Consider the following 25,614-nt stretch of genomic DNA (forward strand, 5'->3'; position numbering starts at 1 on the left):
ACTAAGGGTGGCAGCCGAGAAGATTCCAATTCTAGAGAAGTAGAAACCCAATCTTTGACAACTAATTAAGTATGAAGGGTGAGAGAATGTTGAGGATACCTTCAAATACCTGCTGAGTATCAACATTCCTACCAATATATGCCTTTCCTCCAAATCTCCATATTTCTATTGGGCAGTACCATCTTTCAAATCAGCCAGGCTTCTAATAACTAATAAGCTATCAAATCCTATTAATTCTATCTCTACAAACACTACCTAGCTGGGCCATTCCCTGTATTCAAATGGTCAATACTCCAGCTCTGGCTGTCATTGTTACTTGGATAAATCCAATAAGCTCCTAATTGCTTTGCTTGTCTGGTCTCTTTTTGACAAGCTGTGTCATGCAATTGCAAAAATGATTTTCCTAAGGAATGAATGGAGTAACTAAGTTACTCTATTGCTCCTTGAGTGGTTGGACCTTGCACTATCTTGTCTAACTTACCACTATTCCCTGTATTCTATGCCCCAAACTGGAATATCAGCTGTTTCTCAGGTGAATGTATCTTCTGCTTTCATGAAATGTAATGAGCGTTCTTCCATGGCTGAAATGAACGTCCTCTTCATTTTCACCTTCCAAAATCTTATCTTCCTTTCAAGAAATCAGTTCAGATCCTACATTCTCTGTAACACATTGTTTAACCCTCTTCCTTCTCACTCCTAGGTATTGATGTTCACATCCCCAAATTTTTCTACAGTTCTTTGATCTCTCCTTTGCCCCCATCACTCCCTAAACTCTTATTTAAAATGACACGGCCTCTTCCTTTCCAATTCAAGCAACTTGGACAGGTTTGTTTAATCCTATAGCTAGGCATAATGCTTTGTATATATTAATATTGAATTCAGTTGACCTGACAAATTGAAATGTTATTAAGCCACTAATTTACTCGATTTCCAAGAATTTTCACCTGCCCTTCCCATCTCTGCCTGAGTTTCCCTATTTTTTCCAATCTCAACTAAATCCCATCACCTTCTACAAGAAGCCTTTCCTGACATCTCTAAATGCTAATGCCTTTTCTCTGATGATAATCTCCAATTTATCCTGTATAGACTGCATTTATACCTAGTTAGTAGGCTGATATTTCCCCTCTTAAATTCTAAGTTCAATGAAATCAGATTATTTTTTACAGTTCTTTGTATCCTCAATGATTAGTCTCTAACAGAGCAAGCATTTAATAAAAACTAGTTGACACTCAAAAAAAAATAAGTTAAAATCTAAAGCAATAAGTCATCTCTGTAAATATTTCCTCACTTGAAAAACAATGGAGTAATAGTTATACCATCAACCTTATAGGTCTGTTGTAGAAAACTAAATCACATTATACAAATGTAATTTTTATAATAAAGGCAAAGTTTAAGTAGTCAGGAATATGCTTAAGGAATAGCAGCAGAAAGAATCTGATTATAGAACTAGGGCTGGAAGGAATCTCAGAGAACTGCCACCTCATTTTTTAGAAGGGGCTGAAGCCTAGGGAGGTTTGGTGATGTGCCAAAGGTCAGTGGTAGTAAAAATTAAAGGTAGGCACTTGATCAGGGCCTCTGACTCCAGATTCAGTATTTCACTGCCACCCCCCCCCCCCATCATAACATATTGCCTCCCCTCAATGCTGCCCCATGCAACTCTTTATTCAACTTTGGTGCCCCCCCCCCTGAAATAATGGGGCAAGCCAAGACTCACTGGACAGTAAATAGTGCTGAGACAATACAGGACAAAACATACTTTATTATAACAGCAAACATACAGAGTGCTGCAGGCAAAACATGCCACTGTGAATTTGTCAAAAGATCAATATGCAAATTAGCCAAGGGGTTTCCTTGGTGAAGGAAATATTACTTTTTTGTGTGCATCTTAATTCAATTACAATATCGTCTCTAGTTAACAGGAGACATTTATCTAACCAAGAACCTAGAAATCAGATAAGAAAGAACACAATCTTAACCAAGCCTAGCAGATGTCTTCAATGTCTAGCAGGCAGAGATGGCTGCTGAAGATTGAAGGTTTGACCAGGTCAGTCTTCTTTCTAATCAGACATATCTAGTAAAACCATGGATATGTGTAGATGGTGCATTCAAATAAGTTATTTTTAATGGCTTCTAATTGACTAGCAGAAAATACTAGAATGTCTGGAAGAAATAAGGGCCAATATTTCAAGTACAACTGCAAATTTCATGAGAACTCTCCAATGTCAGGAAATGTGGACAAACACCCTGAGTCAAATTTCAAGTCCCTCTTTACAGAGGCACTAATTATAGTTTTGATGTCAACAGCTGAATTCCTGTAGGTATCTGGGATTAATCATAAAGAATTAAATCTATTTGGCTGGCCCAAGTACCAGGATAGAAAGGCCTGTCAGAAAGATCATGTACACATGAGGCATGCACCAAACCCCTGTGTGATGTAGAATTGGAAGACAGGTTATTTTGTTGTCTCCCTTTCTTTTAAACAGATGCAAATTATATGCTTTTTTGCATGAATGCACACTGACATTCCACTCAACTGGTTGTTTTTTTCCTAACTACAACTTTGTGGACTTAAAAATAGAATATTTTAGTTTAAACAGATTGCAGTAACGTCTTACATTTAGTGAATCTGGAATAGAGATGAAAAGAAAAACATTCACTATTGCAATCATTACTTATCAAATTCTCATCATTTATACTTTTGATTCTTAAAGCAACACAGGACCAGAAACATCCAACTATTTCTTTATTTATATTATGCTTAAGTTACATGGAAAAAAGGACAACCAAGCAGTTCTGCCCCATTTCTGAAGAGTCTCCAATCAACACCAAGTATGCGGTGACAAGTAACTAGCAATGGTGATGCCTTTGGGCCAAGACTGACAAGGAAGAATGGGCTCTGTGCTACTGTTCAACCCCCACAAGAATATGGCACAATGGCCAGCACGAGCCACACTAACACTGAACCTTTAGCGCTGGTCACAAATTCGGATCTCTTATCTGAAGCTAGCAAATCAGGTGAAATAACTGGGTTTTTTTTTTTAATTAAAATTAAGTCCCCCAAAGAAGTTTAAAAACCATACTTGACTTCTATTTTACCTCCAAAGTTCACACTAAAAAACACTGATTTCACTCTATTAGCCCAGATTTGTTTTCCCTTTCAACCCACCATATAGTTGCAGATACACTATTCAGTTTAAAGATGTAAAACATAAGAGAAAAGGAAAAAAAAAAGAAAATTGCATCTGCATAATACTCCCTCTACACACAGCTGTTGGATGGAAAATATAAAGTTTAAAAAAAAAAAGAAAGGTTCCACCTCTAATTCTCTCCACCTCTTGTTCCACAGTTCATGAATCCGACTCTGATGCTAAGGTGACAGTGTATGTAAGTAGATTTTTTTTTTTCTGTTTCAGTGAAGGAGACCTGGGAAAAGACGGTAAGCTTTTTCTCTTCAAGAGTTATCAGAGGGTACATGCTCTTCAAAGCCCTCGCTTTCTCGGACAAGAGCCCGCTCCAGAATCACTCGGCCTTCCTTATAACGCTGGCTGTCTTCAGTGGCAAACTCATAGATCCAGCCAAGCTTGCTGTTGCAGTTTTTGCAGCTCACATCTCGAACCATGTGGCGTCCTGTGAGCATAACCCGATCCTGAACTTCACTGTACTGAAGGTTAACTACCTACAAAGGAAAACATTTTCAAAGAAATAAATAAACATCATTTGTTACCAAGTCCAGGGCTATTACAAAGACAGCACTTGCATGCCAATATACCAAATTTTCTGACTGATGTGGGGTAGCATAAAGTACTGGGTATGTAGAGATATAAATGACAAGACTGAGAGAAATAAGAGCTTCTTGGTGAAAAAATTTAACAATGAAAAAATTATAATTAATCTGGTTAAAGCTCCTGGGGGGAAAGAGAAGGCAGCAGGGCTGACCATAATTTGACTGCAAATACTACATAGGAACAGATAAAGTGGTATTAATACAACCACTTCGTAACTGGAAACATTTTTCCTGGTCTTGTTTTTGATACAGATCTGTGATTTCAACTAAGTATAGGGCACTTTGAAGTGTGGGGAAACTCCATTGCTATATCTCAAGATTATAACTTGTATGGTTTAGGAGCAGAGTGCAAACCCAAATTTTCTTGACTTCAAAGTTGGTTTCTTCCTCTATCAACTAAGGAACATGACATGACTTCTCTTAATCCTAAAAAATCTCCAAAAAGCATTTGCTAAGCACCTAGATATCAAAAAAACCAAAAGAGTTTATGTCCTTAAGGAGCATACATTTTATTAGGGGAAAATATATAGGTAGATAAATATATTTAAAATATTAAAGGTAAATACAAGATAATGGGGGGAGGAAAGAAATCAAGAAAGGTCTCATATAATATAGGAGGTGCTGCCTGAGTTTCATTTTGATGGAAATTTCAGTCCCTTTTCAGTTGTGTCCCTCTCTTTGTGACTTCATTTGGGGTTTTCTTGACAAAGATTATGGAGTAGTTTGCCATTTCCTTTTCTGGCTTATTTTACAGATGAGAGAACTGAGGCAAACAGGGTTCAGGGATTTGCCCAGCTTATAAATGCCTGAGTCTGGATCTGAACTCCAGGGCCTGTGCTCTATCTATAAAAGCCACCTCGTTACCATATTTTGATGGGAGTCATAGACTCTTAGGAAACACAGAATGAGAGAGAGAATTTCAGGCATGAGAGACAGTCTGTGTGATGGCAGGGAGACAGGAGATCAGAATATTATGTGTGATAGACAGCAAGTAGATTTAATGTGGTTGGGACTGTGGAGTGCATGAAAGAGAATATTATTATAAACCTGGAAAGGAAGAATGGAATGAGACTGGGAAAATCTTTAAATACTGAAAGAAGTCTGCATATATGATCCTAAAGATGAGGAAGAACCTGAAACTTGTTAGGCAGGAAAATTAATTAGGAAGCTATTGAAACAGCCCAGGTAAGAGGTGATGGAGGTGGCTATGCAAAAGAGAAGAGGATGGATTCTAAGTTACAACAATTGTGACAAAGGCAGTTATTAGCATACAGACCCTTTTTTTTGAGAAGTCCCAGGACTCTTTTGGATGTTGCTGAGGCAGATGAACTTGTAGGTACTAAATAGACCTATGATTTAATTGGTATAGGAAACTCCTTTCAAGGCAGGTTGAAATGTTCTCTGAAATTTTAGAGTCTTAGAGACCTACCCAAAGCATTGACAGGTCAAGTTATTTTTATAGGATCACAAAGACATGATGTCAGAGGTGAGACGTGAACCAAGGTCTTGCTAATTTCAAGTTCAGTTCTATCCCTACTGTCCCTTAAATGGGTAGAACTATTTTTAAATTAAGTTTAAGACTCATAATTCCCAAACAAATCAACAAGTATTCAACAAGTTTACAACACTGTTGCTAGATATTAAACTTAAATTATTTTTTCAGCTTAAGCTACACTATTTTCATCATATGACCTTAGTAGTCTTCATTTCAAGTTTAGTCAGTGAATGCTAGTGTGGATATTCTTCATTTTATTCCATACCAAAAAACACCTTTAAAACTGAACTAATTTCCCAATGAAAAAGAAATCATATTTCAATGCCAAATAATAATTTAGGTCTAAAGATGGCTCAAAGTCATGGTCATTGTCAGGATCTTCCAACCCCCCCCTCCCCCAAGCAAAGACTACTATGTACCTAATCTGAAATCATCTGATGAAGGGAGGACAATGGACCACTAGAGTGAGATAATGGTTGTAGCTCACTTTTGAAATTCAAAACAATCAAAAACAGGAGAAAGATATTTATCAGCCCATGATGGACCCAGTCATCAACTGACTGAGGACTCTTGTTATAAAAAGAAGAAAGGAAGCCTCTTGGAGAGTTTGGAAAAGTACCATGCCTATGAAACAAAAGCAAGTATTTAATAAATGCTCATTGACTGACTGGGACTAAATTCTGGCAGACCTTAAAAATGCATTTTTTGGTAATGCTAAATAATGAAGAGAAGAAATCATATTATAACTATGGCCATGGCAGAACTGATTGAAGACAAAAATATAACAGGAAAAACCTTTTTTGGTCAGTACTCATGCTGAAGATAGAGTAAACCTGAATGGAGTTCAGAAGTCTTCAAAAGATATTTAAGTATTTAAGTCAGATACAGATAAACTGACACAGATGTTGGGGAAAAAAATCAGAAAAAGATTTTTAGGTAAAGGTAAATAGAAGGATCTTAATAAAGAATATTTTAACTTGCAATATGCTAATATTATTGTTTAATAATCCTGCTACTGCAGGTGAGTTATAAAAGTGCCTACATATGAAATAGCAAATTTTAATTATACCAAAATATTTGTTTACAGAAGAGTTTTTCCTGTCGTTTTTCTAGGCTACAAAGGTTATACCATAAAATTTAATCAACATATAAAATAAGAATATTATGTAATACAATCAGTAGTATATTACTGGGTCACCACCAGCCTGAACTTGTAGCTATCTGTAAAGCTGAATCAAAAAGTTGGAGATATTTAGGTTGGGGAAGAGAAGGCTGGGGGAAAAGAGATATGACTGCAGTTTTCAAATCTTATGAGGGCTATCATATGGTCGAGAAAGATTAGATAGGCAACTTAGTCCCAAAGGACAGAGTACTTGGAATGAAGGGTAAAAGCTACACAGAATTAGATTTAGACCCAGCCCTCAGAAACTTCTCTTGCAATAAAGACAACTATCTAAAAGTGGAGTGAGGTGCCTCAGGGGACAGTGAATTCTCAGCCAGTAGAGGTGTTTCAGAAGAAACTAGGTATGTACTTGTTAGGAATAGTCTTCAGGTAGAGATCTGACTAGATAGCTTCTGGGTCCCTTCCAACATAAGTCTGTATAATTTTTTAAGTACAAATTTAGTAGGTAAGAATTCACTAATAAGGAGCTCTAAGTACAAATAAAACAGAATAGGAATTCTTATTATCTCCCACTGATCTAAAAAGAGTATAGATGAATGACAAGTTTAAATTATAAGCCAATAGGCTTCTTTACCCTTAGTTACAAAAACAACAGAAATTTAAAAAATCATCTTTTTCTTACTTTTGTCGAACCATTTATAATGACACCTTGGATGACAATTAAAGCCTGATTACAGTTTTTGTTTCAGATCAAGAAGATAAAGCTATCTATAAACATATGAAAAAATGCTCCAAATCATTGATTAGGGAAATGCAAATTAAAACAATTCAAAAGTACTACCTCACTTCTATCAGACTGGTTAATATGACAAAAAAGGAAAATTATCAAAATGGGAAAACAGTTGAGGGAGTTGTCAACTGATGCGACCATTCTGGAGAGCAATTTTGAACTATGTCCAGCAATACCACAACTAGGTTTGTATCCCAAAGAGATCATAAAAAAGGGAAAAATATGTACAAAAATATTTACAGAAGTCCGTTTTGTAGTTGCAAAAAATTGAAATTGAGGGGATGCCCATCAATAATAGGTTAAACAAATTGTGATATAAGAATGTGATAGAATATTTTGTTTTGTAAGAAATCATGATCAGGTGGAATTCAAAAAAACCTGTAAAGACTGAGATGAACTGATGCTGAATGAAGTCAGTAGAACCTGGAGATGACTGTATACCTTTAACAGCAACATTATGTGATGATCAATCAAAACAGACTGAGCTCTTCTCAGTAATATAGTGAGCAAAGCCAATTAGACTCTTTTTCAGCAATTTAGTGATCAAAGACAATTCTAAAAGATTTGTGATGGAAAATGCCATCCACATCCAGAGAAAGAATTACGTAGTTTGAATAAAGATTAAAGCATACTATTTTCACTTTTTTTCTTTTTTCATGGTTTTTCTTTCTCATGACTTTTCCTCTTTTGTTTGATTCTTCTTTCACAATAATAACTAATATATATTTAACATGATTGTGAATATAGAACCTATATCAAATTACTTGCTGCAAATGGGAAAGGGAGGAGGAGGAGGCAGAAAAATATGGAACTCAAAAATCTTATAAAAAATGAATGCTGAAAACTATCTTTACATGTTAACTGGAAAAAATTAAACAAAAATTAAAAAAACAACTGCCACCTGTGAATCTGTCTCTGTAAACAAGTCTCTGGACTTGTAAAATGAAGCCTGAATTAGATGAAATTTAAGGTCACTTCCAACTCTACAATCACCTCAAATGGCTCTAAAAGAATTGGTATTATATCATTTTATATATGGGTTTTGAAATCATAACAACTTAAGGTAATCAAGCATAAATGTCTAGTGTTGCCTAGTTGGAGGATACTGGCATTGAAACCAGGAAGACCTCTGCTCATATTCTTCACTTAGGCTGTAAGTCACTTAATTTCTCTAAACTGTCACTTGACCATTCTGTGTTTCAGCTTCCTCACTGAGAAAACAGGGAGGATTGGTCACAATGATCTAAGACCTGAAAAGTTTCTTCCTGCTTTAAATCTATGATCCATTTGTACTAGCAGACAAAGCTGTTTGGAAAGAAGAGATTTCCAAAGAAAAACTTTTCCTATGATCTTCAAAACAGGAATACAAAGCCAGAGCAGGCAACATATATTTGTTTTCTTACCCACCTTGTTGAAAAGAAAAGCTCTTCCAGTAGCTCCTGTGAAGCGAGTAGAGATGAGTTCTGAGCGGTTGGTCAAGATTGTATCACAGTTTGCACAGGAAAACAGCCGTGTCCCACCAATATGATCAAGGAAAATTCTGCCCATTTTTATCTGTTGTTTATTCCAAGCTCTAGAAACCTAAAAGTAAAAAGAAGAAATGTATTAACAACCATCAAAACACATATATCAGACACCTACTCTGCTAAAAGTCATATAGTCATTTCTAACAAAGACCTTATTTTCTAAAGTGTTATGTTTAAGGACAGAAAATAAACTGAATACCAACATATAATTAAATATAGCATTTTAGTGGCTCAAATATTGGAAAAATATGGCTTGATGCCCAAATAATGCAGATAGTGAGGGAAGGAGAATTGTTACTTATTTCTTTAATCCGGAAAACATTAAGACAGTGAAGTATATTTTCTTATTCTAGTAAAAAAAAAAGTCAACTAAAAAACAAGGCAGAGGACTTGTGTTCAAATATTAACTTTATTAAATAGTTTTGTGAACTTCTAACATGGTATTTAATCTTCATCTCTATTTATACATCTTTAAAATTGGTGATGACATTTGCACTACCAACCTCCTAAGGAAGTTGTGAGGATCAAATAAGATAATGGTTTTAAAAAGTGCCTTGATAACTAAAAGTATTATATAATTAAATTATAAATTCAATGTATTGACTTAATTGGGGAAAAGCCCATCAGTGACACAAACAAGAAGTTTACATTTTAATGGTAAAGATAAAAGCTGATGAGAGATCAGATATATTTCCTAACCGAATAAGAATTCATTCTTACTTAATAATTCTATTCATATGAAAGGCTCTGGAAAAGCCAAAAATTCTCAAAAGTAAATACACAAAAGTAGGATATTCATTAACACTTAATATTTGAAGTGAGAAGAATATATGCATATCATTAAGTCATAGAAGTTAAGTTCTTTTCATACTTTTGAATGTTTAGATACACTTAAGGAAGGTCCAGCCTTCACTTAGAAAATACATGACATCAAATTCTAAACAGAAACTCTTTTTATTTAAAAGAAATAAATATTATTTTAAATACTGAGCATACTATAATAATGTCTCAAATATGAGGTTGACAATAATTTGCTGTTAAATTAAAATCTGAGAAAATTACAATAGGAAAAAAATTCTGTTCTATCCTGGGCCCAGTAATTCTCTTTAAATACTATACAGGCATGGTACAAACCAGATGTTAACTCCTTCAAAACCAATACTGTATGATCTATGATAATATCTGAACAATCATGATAGTCAAGTACAAGGAGAAAACTGCACCAATAGCAATTTTAACTCTATTACTCCAGCTTTCATATTCAAAATACTTAACAGTATTCAACTTTTCCAAATCAAGAATGAATATTTGATATAGATATGCCATCTTAAAAATGTGAGCTCTTCCTCTAAAGTCATCCATACTTTTTCGTCCCTTGTTATTTTTGTCATCGTCCTCCCCATAAATCTTCCTTAGGGAATTCTCTCCATAGTTAAATGTTTTCTCAAAAGTACTTTCCTTCAGATCTGACACTGAATATAAATATCAGTGAAGCAAAAAGGCTTTTATTTATTGGTCCTCCTCTATGGCTCACCTCTTCTTTCTCCCACATCTAATGTTTTACAGTAGCTCTCTTAAATACCATATTTCTCTATGTATAAGACAAACTCTTTTTTGAAAAATCTGGGGTCTAAAAACTGGGAGCATCTTATACAGTGGTTGTAGATTTTTTTTTTGTTTTTTGAAAGGCAATGGGGTTAAGTGACTTGCCCAAGGTTACACAACTAGGAAATTATTAAGTGTCTGAGGCTAGATTGAACTAGGTCCTCCTGACTCCAGGGTTGATGCTCTATCCACTGTGCCACCTCTAGCTGCCCCAGTTGTGGATTTTTTTTTACTTGCATTTCCAGCTTTTTTGCATTTGTTGTCTTTACACTCATTGTTTTGCACCTGTTACTGGTATATTAGGCTACACTTTGCCACATTCTGCCCAGAAATGTCTCAGAAAAGATTTTCATACAGTGCTGAATTCAAGTTCAAAGTGGTTTGCAAAAGTGAATGGGAGTCGGTCCTCCTTCAACTGAGAAAAACAATGAGACTAGCTATGGGAAGAAGAAACCCTAATGAAAACGCCATGGCAAAGAGGGCCATGACCGGCAAGCCAACAAAATGGTCTGATTTAGAGGGAAATTTGAGAGATGGATTGAAGAGCAGAGGGCCATTGGAATTCCTGTACACAAAGATAGTTCAGCATGAGGGAAGATGAATTACTGATGAAAAAGAAGTGATTTCTTTTTTATAGGTTTTCTTTTTGCAAGGCAAATGGCGTTAAGTGGCTTGCCCAAGGCCACACAGCTAGGTAATTATTAAGTGTCTGAGATCAGATTTGAACCCAGGTACTCCTGATGCCAAGGCCAGTGCTTTATCCACTACACCACCTAGCCACCCTGGAAGTGACTGATTTCAAAGGAAGATACAATTAGTGCTTCAGGTTCATGAAACGGAATGGACTAAGCATGCGTCCATGTACCACAGACTTGCCCAAAAGATGCCACAGCTTTCAGCTATGAACTGAAGGTCCTTGAATTTCATAATGAATTAAACTTGTGAGTTCAATGACTTCATGTAATGCATTTTTTTCCCCAAATTTCAGACCCCCCCAAATTAAGGTGCATCTTATACATGAAGAAATATGGTAAATCACTGGTGATATATTGAAAACTTTTCATGCTCAACAATTCAACTTACTCAGCAGCCTTACATCTTCCAAGGCCATGATATCACATGTCTCAGTCATACAAAAACAGCCCTCTCTTACAAGGTAAGGTCTGAGTTCATTAAAGATACTATAGAATTTCAGAAAGGCAAGGCAGTCTTCCTCTCTTCCTACTGAATTCTGGGAATCTTGTCTAATTCTAATGTAAGTACAAGAGACACTCTTACTAGAGTCTTTAAGATGAATTATCAAAACAATGCTTTTTAATTTTATCAAATAATAAGCAACAATGGGGCCTTTATCTATAGCATCCTTTAGATAACTATATAATAGTAAGATTTCTGCTGGGCTGTATCACATGTGAAAGCTTGCCTATTCTCATTTGATATCTTTATTTATGTTAATCTATGTGAAAATAAATCTCAAATTTTATACCAATAGTAGACATATATATCAATCCTCTGCTGGTCTCAAATTTATGTCACCTACAACACAGTATCCTTCATGTGGATTTTTAATTCATCTATTTTTCCTTCCCATGTTTGTTTGCTAGTACTCTTTCTTTATGGAGAATATCAGAGATTATTATACTAGAGGCCACACATGAAAGGTTCCACTATAATTGAAGCCAGTTTGTTACATAATCCCCAACTGGAGTTTAAAGATAAATTTTTTATTCCTTTTATTTCTTCCCTTAGATCTATGAGAAACCATTTTGTTTTAGTTTATGATTATCCTATCTATTCACTTTTTTGGCCTTCACATTAAAGAGAAACCATTACTTACTTTGCAATAAATACATGAACTATCTGAACACAACAAATTGACTACTCATAGGATTATAGGAATTCAGGTATACAACATGGGTGTCTTAAAATGGGAGCATACAATTTTTTTTATTTAATACCTCATTAACATTTTCTGGAGCAAGAGGAAGCTCAATGTTACATGCCATTATAGTGAACTAAAGTATCTATATTGGTAATAACATTTAACTCTTAATATAAAACTATACAAAGGATTTTATAATGAAGTTTTTACATGATGCCTCACTAATAATTAAGTATTTGTAGAAGGCATTATCAAGGTTTTGAGAATATCAAAGAAAAATTTATTCAGGGCTGGTATGAAATTAAATATATACCTTTCCAATTTGGAATTATACAAATTATTCTCTTTGACTCAATTTTACTTTTAGGCATATATTTCAAGGAAGTTAATTAACAAAAAAAGGATAGGGTTCCAAACCCTCCAACAAATTTATGGTAAAGAACTGAAAATAAAAAGAGATGTCCAATAATGAAGACTGGATAAATAAATTGTGAATTTAATGTGAATGAAATGAATTTAATGGAATATATTTGTGCTTTAAGAAACTATGGAAGCATGATGAATACAAAGAAACATGGAATATTAAATTAACTGCCACAAAGTGAATAACGGTCTAGAAAACAATACACACAATGACCGAAACAATGTAAATAGAAATAGCAATGCAAAACAAGTTAATTTGAATTTTGCAAAATTATAAGGAAGAAACTTGGCTCCAAAGAAAAGTAAAGATATTTCTCTAGTTAGTTCCTCTGTGCTTTATCATAGGTTGAGCTCCTCAGGTGAGAAACAATGTAAATAACATTAGATTTTGTCAATATGTTGATCAATTTTGATAATTTTTAAAAATTCATTTTCTTTAAATTCTAGGGGCAGCTAAGTGATGCAGTGAATAGAGCACCGGCCCTGGAGTCAGGAGGACCTGAGCTCAAATCCAGTTTCAGACACTTACTAATTACCTAGCTGTGTGGCCTTGAGCAAGTCACCGAAGCCCACTATCTTGCCAAAAAAAAACCCCCAAAACATTTCTATGTTATAAGAAATGGTTCTGTAGAAAGAGGAAATCTAGGTGATATAAACAACAAAGGATATTAGTCATAATCTGTTTTTTAAAATGGATTTCTTCTTGATACCCTATAATTCTTCCTCTCCTCTTAAATCAACTCCTACTCTCTTATAAGGGTTATAAAATCAGAAACCAATTTCTTCTGGAGAAAATTTTACCTTTGATTAATATGTCAATTAAGGATGGTTTTGCAACTACAGATTAAATCAAATCTCAGGCATTGCTTAGTAAAAAGTTTTAAAAATATATGATCCAAAATAACAAAGAGTAGCACCAATATCAACTTGACGTAATGAACTACTAAGAAGATATTATCATACACTTATTGACTACTTTTGTGTAAAGCACTACTCTAAGCACAGTAGAGAATGTAAGAATCGCTCCTCTCAAGTAATTTACAATCTAGTTGGAGAGCTAAACTTGCTCTTGGTCGAGTATGAGGAAGTTAATTCCAGACAGGGTTAAGAGTGTGAACAATGGCTGGGGAATGGGTAAGAAGATGAATCACATCTTAAGAGAGTAAGAGAAACATATATGAATGTCAAGAGGGAAATAAGGTTGGATGGAAAGATAAAAGTCAGATTGCAGAGAGCCTTAAAAAATTGTCTAAGCAAGGAAACAAAGGAAGTAACATAAAAAATGATATTTTAGGAAGATGAATCTTGGCACCATGGACAGAATAAACTGGAAGTTAAAAAATAATGGGTAAAGGGAAGTCTATTACAAAATTATTACAATGGTAAAGGAGTGATGAGCTGGCTGTTATCAGTTGGAATGGATGAGAAAAAAAATCGATAGTTAAAAAAAAACTTTAACCATTTCCCTTCCCCAGTTTTTTTAACATTCACAAGCCCAAAGTCAACATCTGCATTCTCTTTATTGCTGATTCCACATGTTCTGAGTCAAATATAAACTACTAGCCCCATCTGAACTTTGTAAATACTTACATAAAAGCCTAACAATTACACTGAAATAAATTGGTTCAAGGAAGTACTCAAAAGTAACTACAATGGGTTGCAAGAAGTATGCTTGCCAAAAAGACAGTTTTATGGAGAATTCACAGAGGGCAAGTACTCACAAAGGGGTGAGAAAAAGTGATTCCAAGATACCCTGAAGGTCTCTCTTAAGAACTTTGGAATGGATGGTACATGGGAGACAGAGGCACAGGACCACCCAGCATAGCATGCCCTCATCAGTGAGGGGGCTGTGCCCTAGGAGAATGGCACAACTGAAGAAGCTCACAGGAAACATGGCATGTTGTTTAGAGTAAATACCACAGGTGTTCATATGAACTATTTGTGCCCAACCTTTGGTAGAGCATTTCAAGCTCTGTACTGGTCTGATCAGCCACAGTCAAACACACAGTAATTTGTCTCAAACATAGTTTGTTTGTTTGTTTTTAGTTTTTGCAAGGCAATGGGATTAAGTAGCTTGCCCAAGGCCACATGGCTAGGTAATTATTAAGTGTCTGAGGCTGGATTTGAACTCAGGTACTCCTGATTCCAGGGCCAGTGCTCTATCCACTGCGCCACCTAATCGCCCCTGTCTCAAACACAGTGATGTTATTTTGGTCTTCTTCAACAAGAACCAACCAATCAACCAGTACTCAAAAAGAGAAATCTTATTTACTGGAGAACTTTGCATTTTGCAATGATATAAGGCTCAAAAGTGTTCTTGAAAATTTTTTACTTTTTGATCCAGGTTTTAAGCATATTTAATATAGGCAGTTCAGTTTAAACCTCTCATCCATATAAATTTTAAATTTCTATTTTTAATGTTTTAAGTTAGTCATAAACTTGTATTTTATTCTTTTGTTAGTAAATCTGTAAAGAATTTAGAATACTCAGCCAATTCGGGTTTGTGTTTATTCCTGACCTGGTTTAAGCAGATGGTAGGAAAAGTCAGATTTGAGGTATTATGCACCTAAAGAGGCTTCTGAAATGAAATCAAAGTACTTCATTTCATTTTAACATGGCTTTCTTTTTTTTTGTTTTTGCAAGGCAGTGGGGTTAAGGGACTTGCCCAAGGTCATACAGCTAGGTAATTATTATGTGCCTGAGACTGGAGTTCAATGCTCTATCCACTGTGCCACCTAGTTGCCCTTTTATATGGCTTCCTTAACCAAATTCATGAGTTGTTTGTCTGTTTTAAGTATGATTAAAACAGATTTTATATCCTTTAAAAAAAAATTAAGGATGCCAAAGACCTGCAGGCACCACTATGTCTGGTGTCAGGAAGATTTGAATTTAAAATTGATTTTAGACACTTATTGTGACCCTGGGAAAGTCACTTAACATCCATTTCCCTCATTTTCTTATATGAATAATAGAATCTTGTTCAAAGGTTTGTTGTGAGGATCAAATGAGATAATATTTGTGCTTAGCAGAGGTCCCGGCACATAGTAGGTATTACATAATAATATATTATAAATTTTGATTATTATTACATCTCATTTTTGTCAATTTATATATATATATAATCTTTATAGAAGACTACATAGACAACAGAAATATGAATAACTAAGATTAACCCATAAAGTCAGTCCTCATAAAAATGGAATAATCTGTAAGAAATACTCATCCAAACTAGTTTTCACAGACTCAGGGAAAAAGAATTGTCCTAATGTTTCTTTTGTAATACTATATACCACTGTTATTTTTCTTTTAGTTAAGAGCTGAAAAAGTAAAGGCCAGAGCTTTATTTTTAAATAATTCAATAATTTTAGTTCTTTCCTGTGAAAGATAAGTTTTTTTTTCCCTAATAATCTCCAAACTTTTATTTCAATATAATTTCAATAATGCCAATGACATTTACATATCTTAGTCAATACAGGAAAAGGAACTAATGATGCAATTCAGTGAGTCAGCAAAACAATCAACTGGAGTTTGTAATCTCCAAGAAACAGCTTTTTGTAAAGTTATTTCATAATCATTAACTTCAATGATGCATACTGGAGGAAATTTGATGAGGAATTTATCAGTGGAAGGAAGGAAGAAAGAAAAAAAGAAAAAGTCTTCTAAGGTAAATTGGCCTATAATTCTGTTTGCTAGAATAAAGTATTAAAAATATCAAGTTAAAGTGACAACACTACAGGTCGAGTCATTTCAAGCTCTGGTGGTACCTTCAGGTGCAAATTTTATTCGCTAATATAGCCACTTTCCTTTCCAATATTTAAGTGTTGTGCAAAAAATAAAAATAAAAAAAATTTGATGGAGGATATTCAATACAACTTTATGTACTTTTCCAGTTCTGTCTAATAATACTATTTACCTTTTATCACCATTAAACACTGAAACAAACATAATACAATCGTATAGGTAAAGATTTGTCAGTATTCTCAAACTAGATTAAAGACTACCTCTTAGATTCAGGTTTATCAATTATCTTTTTTTTCCTGGAAAAATCCTCTTAATGAAATCTTTATTTTCTCATATCCCAACTTTATTCTTTGTCCCTTCTCACATAATAAACTTAAGGTCAAAGTACTAGGCAATCCAACAGATTATTCTCATGGTCAGAGACCAGTCATTTCATTGTATAATATTAACTTTACAGATTTAATTCAATCCAAGCACTTAATCACTATTGTACTTCAAGCCTAAATCACACCTTAAAAATTAATAGATAATTTCTGAAAATCCCTGTAGCAAAAAAAAAAAAAATCACACTGCAGTCAATTATTAACGAGGTTCTGGTGACAAATCTAAACTGGATCAAGAATTCTTAGGGTAACCATTCATTTTAATATTTCTGTTTTAACCATAATACAGTGTTCTAAGTTTAAGATTTAATTTAAGTGGATAAGAATTGCATAAAAAATAAGGTATAGAATCTGTGTCTGACTTTGGTGAAAAGACCACCCACACTAAAGAGATCTTAGATCTATATTTTAAAAATGTCATTACATTGCTCTCTTGCTCATAAATTACAATCATCAAATTGAAGCTACATATACTATTATCTGTGGAAAGAACATTTCCTATTGCAAGCAGAATGTAGGCACTCTGAAGACAGTAACTGTTTTCTTTTACTTGACATCCCTGGCATCTATCAGTGTCTTATATTCAGGTGATATTTAATAAATGCTGAAAAAATGAATAAACATTGGGCTTTGTATCAAAAGATTGGTTCAAGTCCTGGCTCCAAAATTAGATTGTATAAATACCTGCTGTGCCTACTAAATGTAGGTCAGTCATTTAATTTCCCTCTAATTTAAGTCTACTTAGTTTTTTAATCTGGAATGTGGCAAAATTCACTACCTAACTTATCAGTAAATTCTGCCTGCAGAGCACAGGAAGCTACAGTTCTTCCCTTAGAGTTTACATTCCAGTTAGGAAAAAAATACAGAGTAGTAAAACAAAAATCCTTACAGTGAGGGGGTGTTAATAATAAATGCTCTAAGAATTCAGAGAAGGAAGAGACAGCCAAGGACTAGAATCAATAAAGAAGACTTTCAATGACTCCTCCCTGCCTAGAGGATAAAATTCCAACATGGTCTAGCTGCCTCAATCATCTACTCAAAAGTTATCAATTTGGGGCTGTTAGGTGGTGCAGTGGATAGAGCACAGGTCCTGGAGTCAGGAGTACCTGAGTTCAAATCTGACTGTACCTTTGGGCAAGCCACTTAGCCCCATTGCCTTACAAAAACTAAAAAATAAATAAATGAAAAAAAATCATTTCCAGTTTAGCCTCATTATTAAACACTTAGGCCCTTGTTTTTGCTACATGTTCCTCTAAAATTCCTTTCCTTTCCCCCTTCTAGTAATTTATACTATCCTTTCCTCCAGGGTCATTTAAACTTATTTCTTTTTTTTCTTCTGGATTTTTGCAAGCCAAGGATTAAGTGACTTGCCCAAGGTCACATAGCTAAGGAAATATTAAGTATCTGAAGCAGAATTTGAACTTAGATCCTCCTGAATCCAGGGCCAGTGCTCTATCCATTGCGCCACTTAGCTGCCCCATAAATCTTATTTCTTCAAGAAAGAAGAACATCATCATTTCCAGAGTTATAAATAGAAATATGCTGGATGAACAGTATAAAGTAGAGATAACTACTATGTGCATATACACAAATATAGAGAGAGCTATATTTATATTGACATATATAACCATTATATCTCTATAGATAGAATATAGCTATGCTTCTATCTACTAGTTATGTTTGCATACCAAATAATACACATATTGCTATGCATTGCTATGTGTACAGACATCTATACTTTTTTACAATATAGTTTTACAATATGCTGTCCAAATCAAAATGTTACAGGATTGAATTTGGAAAATGACTGTTCTGATTGTTTTGTTCAAATATCAGGGAAACATTGATAATTATGCAAAATTAGTAAACTGTCCATTACTGAGCATCGAGATTGTTTCAAGGACAAGTCATTCTTGAGTCAGGGAATAAAAAATTTTCAAGGGACCTTCGGAACAAGAGAGCGTCACATTTAAAAGCTTATAAGGGAAAAGGATGCAAAATTTCTCAACCCAAGGGATCAAAACCTTCCTTGAAAGTGAGCTAATGGGGCGGCTAGGTGGCGCAATGGATAAAGCACCGGCCCTGGAGTCAGGAGTACCTGAGTTCAAATCCGATCTCAGACACTTAATAATTACCTAGCTGTGTGGCCTTGGGCAAGCCGCTTAATTTAACCCCGGTTGCCTTGCAAAATCCTAAAAAAAAAAAGTGAGCTAATGTAAATCTCAAAATTGCAGAATGAAGTTTACTAATTTGCACATCTGGCAGATGCCGGATCCCCGTGACTGTCACTGCTTTGTTCTCCATACGGTCCTCGAAAATTGTAGTGAAAAGCGACTGCAGACCAAGAGAGACCCATCAGCAGGGCGCGGGTCCGGGCGCGCCGCCCGCAGGCTCTCCCTACGCGGGTCCTCGCTCGGGCGGCCTGCGCTCCGCAGCCGGCTCGGCACAGGGGCCAGGCGGCGGCGGGGGTTGCGGCGGAGCAAGGGCAGGGCGAGCGCCCTCCGGCGGCTCCGCCAGGCGGCCGACTCCATACAAAGAGGGCCGGAACAGCTGATCGCGAGGCACGTGACCGGCCGCGAGCCAATCCGGCGGGCCCGAGCGGAGCTGGAGGCGGGCCGGGGAGCGCCCGGAGCACAACAAACACGGGCAGGAAACAGCTGAGCCAGGCGGAGCCGCGGCCCGAGGCCCGCGGGGGGCGGGGGCGGGGCGCGGGGCCCCAGCCAGCGCCCCAAGGCTGGGGGGGGGGGCGGTCTCCGGGGAAAGAGCTCCCCTGCCCCCGGCCCTTGCGGTGCGAGTGGCCGCTGCGGCTCCGGGGAGGCGGCCCGGGGCCCGGGGCTTGCAGCCTGTCGGGGCCCTACGGGGAAACACCGACATTAACCGGGAAAAGTTGCTGCCGCGGCCCGGGGCTGCCCGTGCCCGCCCTCCGGGGGGCTCCGCCGGGGGCACCGCGCGCCGAGCTGGCCAGAGCCGGGGACAACCAGGCCCGTCCTCGGCGGGGATTGGGGGCTGCGGGCCGCCGCGGCCCGAGGAGGCGGGGGAGGAGCGGCGGCGCGGGGGGCGCTGGTTGGAGCCGGGCCGGGCGCTGCGGGGCCGCGGAGGAGTTCCAGCCCGAGCGCGGCCAGGGGCGCCCGGGGGGCCGCGGCTGGGGGAGGGGCCGGCGGCGCTCCGTCGGGGAGCGGGGGAGGGGCCGGCGGCGGTGCGGCCTCGCCCGGGCCCGTCTCCGCGGGGTCCCCGCGGCGCTCAGGCCTCGGCGGGCCCGGGGGCGCTGCGGCGGAGGCCGCGGGGGTGGGGGCGGGGAAGCAGAGCGCGGCGGCCGCAGAGCCCGGCAGGCAGTTCCGACCCCCGGCCCGGAGCCCTCCGCACCGCCGGGCCCAGCGGGGCCCCCGGGCCTCGACGCCGCCCCGGCCGCAGAGCCCGACCTACCTCGAGCGGCCTGGCCTTCGGGTCGGTCCGCGGCGGCGGCGGCGGCGGCTGTTGCTTCCTCAGCTGAGGGAAAGCGCCTCGGCCGCTCCCGTCTCTCGGTCTCGGTCGGGCCCCAGCCTTGGCCCCGCCTCCCAGTGGCCCGGACTCGGGCGTCAATCACGCGGGCTGGCCCCGCCCCTCCCCCGGCCGGGTCGCGGGTTGGCCCGGGCCGCCTGCCCCCGTGAGCCCCGCCCCTCGGCCGGGGCCCCGCCCCTCCCCTAACCACCCCCCCCGCCCCCACCCCCCCGCAGGGAGGCCCACCCCGCCTCTCGCCGCCCCGGGGCGAGCCCGTTCCTCGAGGCTTGCCCCGCCCCTGACCCTTCTCCCCCACCGTCTCGGCCAATCGCGGCCGCCGGCTCCTCCCCTTCCTCCGGGATGGCCTATGTGGCGCTCTTCGGGAGCCACCCACCTCCCAGCTGAGCGCACACAACACTGCGGCCACGTGAGTCGGCTCCTTAAAGAGGAAGGCTCGGCTCGTGGGGCTTCTGCGGCTGTGCTGTTCGCAGCAGGCCCCGGAGGTCGGGCCGAGGCCTGGAGATTGGGACGGGCGAGCCCGTGGAGGAAGCCCCTTCGTAGGCCGGCGAGGGAAAAGAAGGCGGACTTACTGCGACTGATGACTCAAAAAGGACAAACAGCCGGCTGACGCCGTTCCTCCCCACTCCCGACCCAAGTTGGGAAAACTTCCCGGCCGGCCGGTTTGCCCGCCTCTGCCACGTGCGCCATCTGTTTGAAACTTTACATGGGATAATTGCAGGTCGGGCCGGGCCCTCTGCCACACCGCAAACACCGCCCGGGGAGGCCGTGACGGCCGGTCACCCGCAGTCCGGTGTGGGCACCCCTCCCCAGGCCTCCGAGCCGGTGTGGTGACTGATTGGTAACCTCGACCCTGCCTGCCGGCCTCCTCCCCAGCTTCAGGACCCCACACTCCCGAAAGGTTTGGGGGGCCCACGCTGCACTCTTACATCCAGAGTGGAAGCTGTTCCATATTTTACCAGCTTCCTCCCTAAAATCTGACTCAGATGCTTAATCCAGTAAGTGACCCAGAGCAGGGATTCAATAAACATTGAATTTCTGGAATATGTCCAACTTTAAACATATTCAATACAAATTCACTTCACTGGGGTTTTGCTAGTCTATGATAAACGATGTAAGCTGTTTTGCCTCTTTCAGAAGGGGATTGTATCTTGAAAAGAAATGTTGATGGCCGTACTTTTGTGTGATAGAACTCTTTGGCAGTTTGGCGAAGCCTAGGAAGCCCATCTGAGAATAATGTGGGGTTTTTTGTTGTTGTTTTTTTAGGTTTTTGCAAGGCAATGGGGTTAAGTGGCTTGCCCAAGGCCACACAGCTAGGTAATTATCAAGTGTCTGAGACCAGATTTGAACCCAGGTACTCCTGACTCCAGGGCCGGTGCTTTATCCACTGAGCCACCTAGCCACCCCAAGAATAATGTTTTTAAGTAAATAAAGAAAATGCTAAATTTCAGTTAAAGGTTAATGAAAATAAAGATGTTATTTTTTCCATCCAAGTTTATAAACTCTCTGAAGTCTAAGGACCCCTTGATCCTAAATTAAGAACCCCAGTGCCTTAACCAAAAATAATACTTTTATCAAACAGCAAACATTATTCAAGTGCTTATAATGAAAAGTCTTAAATGTGTACCTTACAATATGTGAGACATTTTGCAAACCAATATGAAAATGAGCTACTATCCTTATTCATGTTGGAGTTTAAGCTCACATTATCTAAGTAAACACATGGTAAACACACGAACACTGTACTAATTTGTGCCAGATAGCCAACTTGTTAATTTACACATGAGGATAGTCATTTGATATAATTTATTAGCATATGAATAACATTTTTCCAGGTATTGTGGAAAATTAAAAAAAAATGAAACAGTTCCTGCCCTCAGGAGCTTACCACCTAACTGGGTAACCAGTTAAACTGTATGAATTTAACAATAGAAGAAAAGAATGAGACATCAAAAGACTATGATAAATTGAGTTTTATATACAATAAATGTATTGAATTCAAAAGAGAGCTATCACTGTAGTTTAGTGTGGTCAAGAAAGGCCTATGACCCAGGTAGTTCTTGAACCAAACTTTTAAGGAAGACTAGAGTTTGAATAGGAGTCAAGAAGAAATGGACACTTTACAAGTGAAAAACAGTATCAAAACAAAGGCACAGATGTAAAAATGTAAATGTTGGAGAGTAGAAGACAAAGCCCTTACTTCTACCAAGATGCTTTGTGCTTTCACAGGGTTCAAATCCTGACTGCCATTTAGTACTGTGTGATTGGGCAAAGTCACTTAGGGGCCTTAGTTTCATCAGTGAAGTATTAAACTAGCTCTCAAAAGTCCCATTAGCTCTAAACCCTCCAATAATGTGAACAATCCTACATATACCCTATTTTTCTAGTCAAAATAGATTGATACTTTTCCCAAACGTATTCCATATTTGTGGCCCATTTTGCTTTGCTCAAAATGATGACCATAAAGCATGGAAACAAGCACATAACCCTGCTTCACTCCATTGTTTACTGGAAAAGTGTGAGAGCATCACATGTCATCATAAAACTGATGAACATCTCTACAAACCCTCATTACTGACAGTATCCAAGGCCTTAGATCATCCAATGATTTTTACAGAGCTGTTATGCTATTCATATTTCTCCTGCAGTTATGCAGCAAATACCATATAAGTCATTCCTTGGCATTTCCTGAAGCCACACTAATTCTTGGATAGATGACCATCTTCTAGGTGATGAAGGATCAGCCTTTTGAGGAGGACTCTTCCAAGAATCTTGCCAGACCCTGTGATTGTCACTGGACAATCTATTCTCTTTATCTTTATAGAGATGGACAATGAAGGCATCCTTGAACTTCTGGAGGATAACCCAGAAAATTTGTCAGCTAGTATATGAGTAGCAAACCCTCTGCCTTGTAAATCTCAACTGGAAAAGAATCAGCACCAGGTGCTCTGCCACTAAAAAGGAATCTAATGGCATTCAAAACCTCTTCAGGTGGAAATTTGATTAAAGTGAGAACTTCAACCTGAGGTATGTAGTCAGTGACTTTGGATTAATCGATGATGATTTGTTGAGAATACATTGCAAATGCTTAGCTCAACTATCCAGGATCATATGTCCTTATTACTAATCAATATGACTCCATCAGCAGTGAGTAGTTGAAATGCACATAGATCTTTGGTCCAAGATAGAGCCTTTTGAGGCATCATAAAAGAAATTTATATTGTAATAATCAGCATAAAGCTGAATTTCATCTATCATCTTACAGAGCTAAGAATCCTGAATATCTCCAAGCTCTGCTTCTACTTTACTTTTTTTTTTTTGGCAAGGCTATTGGGTTAAGTGACTTGTCCAAAGTCACACAGCTAGGTAATTATTAAGTCTCTGAAGTAGGAGTTGAACTCAGGTCCCCCTAATTCCAGTGCTGGTACTCTATCCATTGCAACACTTAGCTGCCCTATATTTTACTTTTGATAAAATTAAATGCTGCCTTAGAGATAGAGGAATTATTCTGCTGGTAAATCCCTATGAGTTTTTGTTTTTCATTTAGCAGTTTCTGAATTTCTTCATTATTTTTGCCAGGTCAGTCTTAATGTTTGTGAATGTTCTAGCCCATTAATGTTTTGCTGTAGCCCAGATATCTGAAAGCTTTCTAGTACTTTTCTGCTTCATTGTTGCCAACCATATATTGGTTCAGGTTTCCCTCTAAGATAACAACAAACAATTCATGCTGAGAGAAGGGTTTTAATCTTACGTTGATTGCAAATATTTAGCTCGGAGAGGATAAATCTATGATCAATTCAACACTTTGTACCTCGAATCATTTTTATTATTTTCACCAGTTTCTGCTCCTTACCATGACATAGTCAATTAAATGCCAGTGGTTCTTTTTAGCAAACACCCACAATGTTTTATTGCTTTTAAAAGAATGGAAGATAGTGTTGGTGAGGAGAAAGTCATAAAACACACATGTATTCAGTAGTAAATGATCTTTGCTCTTGCTGTCTCAACTCCATTCCAACAATTTCCTGTAATATCTGATAATCTGGGCCTACTCTGTTGTTAAAGTCACCCAGAATTACAAGTTTGTCCCTTTTCAGTATATTGATGAGACTCTCTAGGACATTATAAAATTCTTCTTTGATATCCTCAGAGTTCATCATATATATACTAATGATGGTAGCATGATGCTTTCCTGCAATTGAAAACTGCATTGTCATGAGCCTGATATTCACCCTTTTTGGCAGACATACAAAGTTTTTGATTGGACTAATTTTGATTTCCAAACCTATGCCAGCTTTATGTTGCTCCCCATTATTATGACCACTCCAGAAAAGTATTCAGTTTCAATTTTGGTAACTTGTCCTTAACTTGCCAGTATTATTTCATTCAGGGCTACTATTTGAATACAGTACCTGCTGAGCTCTTTGGCAATAAGAGCTATTCATCTTTCAGATCTACTGGATTTTTACTTATCCTTGAACTTGTGCACATTTCGTCTACTAACAGTGAATTGAATCATTTTCCCAAAAGATTTTGTACATTGATTAGAATTAAAACAACTCTGAGGTACCACCCCATACCTATCAGATTGACTAAAATCACAAAAAAAGGAAAATGATCAATATTGGAGAGGATGTGGGATAACTGGGATACTAATGCATTGTTGGTAGAGTTGTGAACTGATTCAACCATTCTGGAGAGTGATTTGAAACTATGCTCAAAGCTCAATAAAACTGTGCATATGCTTTCATCCAGGAATACCACTACTATGTCTATATCCCAAAGAGATCATAAAAAAAACCTGGGGAAATTCTCAGATGTATTTACAAAAATTTTCATAGCAGCTCTTTTTGTAGTGGCAAAGAATTGGAAATTGAGGGGGGGTGCCATCAATTGGGGAATAGCTGAACAAGTTGTGGTATATGAATGTAATGGTACTATTGTTATGCAAGAAATCATGAGCCCTCTGACTTCAGAAAAGCATGGAAAGATTTGCATAAATTGATGCTGAGTGAAGTGAGCAGAACCAGTAGAACACTGTATACACTATCAGCAACATTGTGAGATGATTAATGAAGATGCACACAGCTCCTTCAGTGATGAAGGATAATCCTGAGAGATCTATTAAGGAAAATACCATCCACATCCACAGAGAAATGTGTGAATGCAAAGCAAAACACACGATACTCACTTTTTAAAACTTTTTTTTATTTTTACTTTGTTTCCCATGTTTCTCCCCTTAGTTCTGATTCTTCTTTCACAACATGACTAATATGGAACTATGTTAGACACAATTATTCTTGTACAATCTATATCAGATTGTTTGCTGCAATGGGGAGGGGCATTGGGAGGGAAGGTGGAAGAAAA

General features: G+C 38.4%; 1 protein-coding gene and 1 long non-coding RNA gene across 2 annotated transcripts; one reads left to right on the plus strand and one right to left on the minus strand.

Annotated features, from left to right (window-relative positions):
* Positions 1–1,739: 1,739 nt before the first annotated feature.
* Positions 1,740–20,300, minus strand: YPEL5 (yippee like 5). The gene is made up of 3 exons (XM_074209778.1): positions 20,176–20,300; positions 8,600–8,773; positions 1,740–3,676 (listed from the first exon to the last, which is right to left on the minus strand). Exons 2-3 carry the CDS (start codon positions 8,738–8,740, stop codon positions 3,452–3,454), a joined length of 366 nt encoding a protein of 121 aa, XP_074065879.1. The 5' UTR covers positions 8,741–8,773; positions 20,176–20,300; the 3' UTR covers positions 1,740–3,451.
* Positions 20,107–25,005, plus strand: LOC141504642 (uncharacterized). Its single transcript, XR_012473430.1, has 2 exons — positions 20,107–21,245; positions 23,072–25,005. It is a non-coding gene; the product is annotated as an uncharacterized LOC141504642 (long non-coding RNA).
* The last annotated feature ends 609 nt before the right edge of the window (positions 25,006–25,614 follow it).

The sequence above is a fragment of the Macrotis lagotis genome, chromosome 1 (genome assembly GCF_037893015.1).
Source record: "Macrotis lagotis isolate mMagLag1 chromosome 1, bilby.v1.9.chrom.fasta, whole genome shotgun sequence".
Lineage (NCBI taxonomy): Eukaryota > Metazoa > Chordata > Mammalia > Peramelemorphia > Peramelidae > Macrotis > Macrotis lagotis.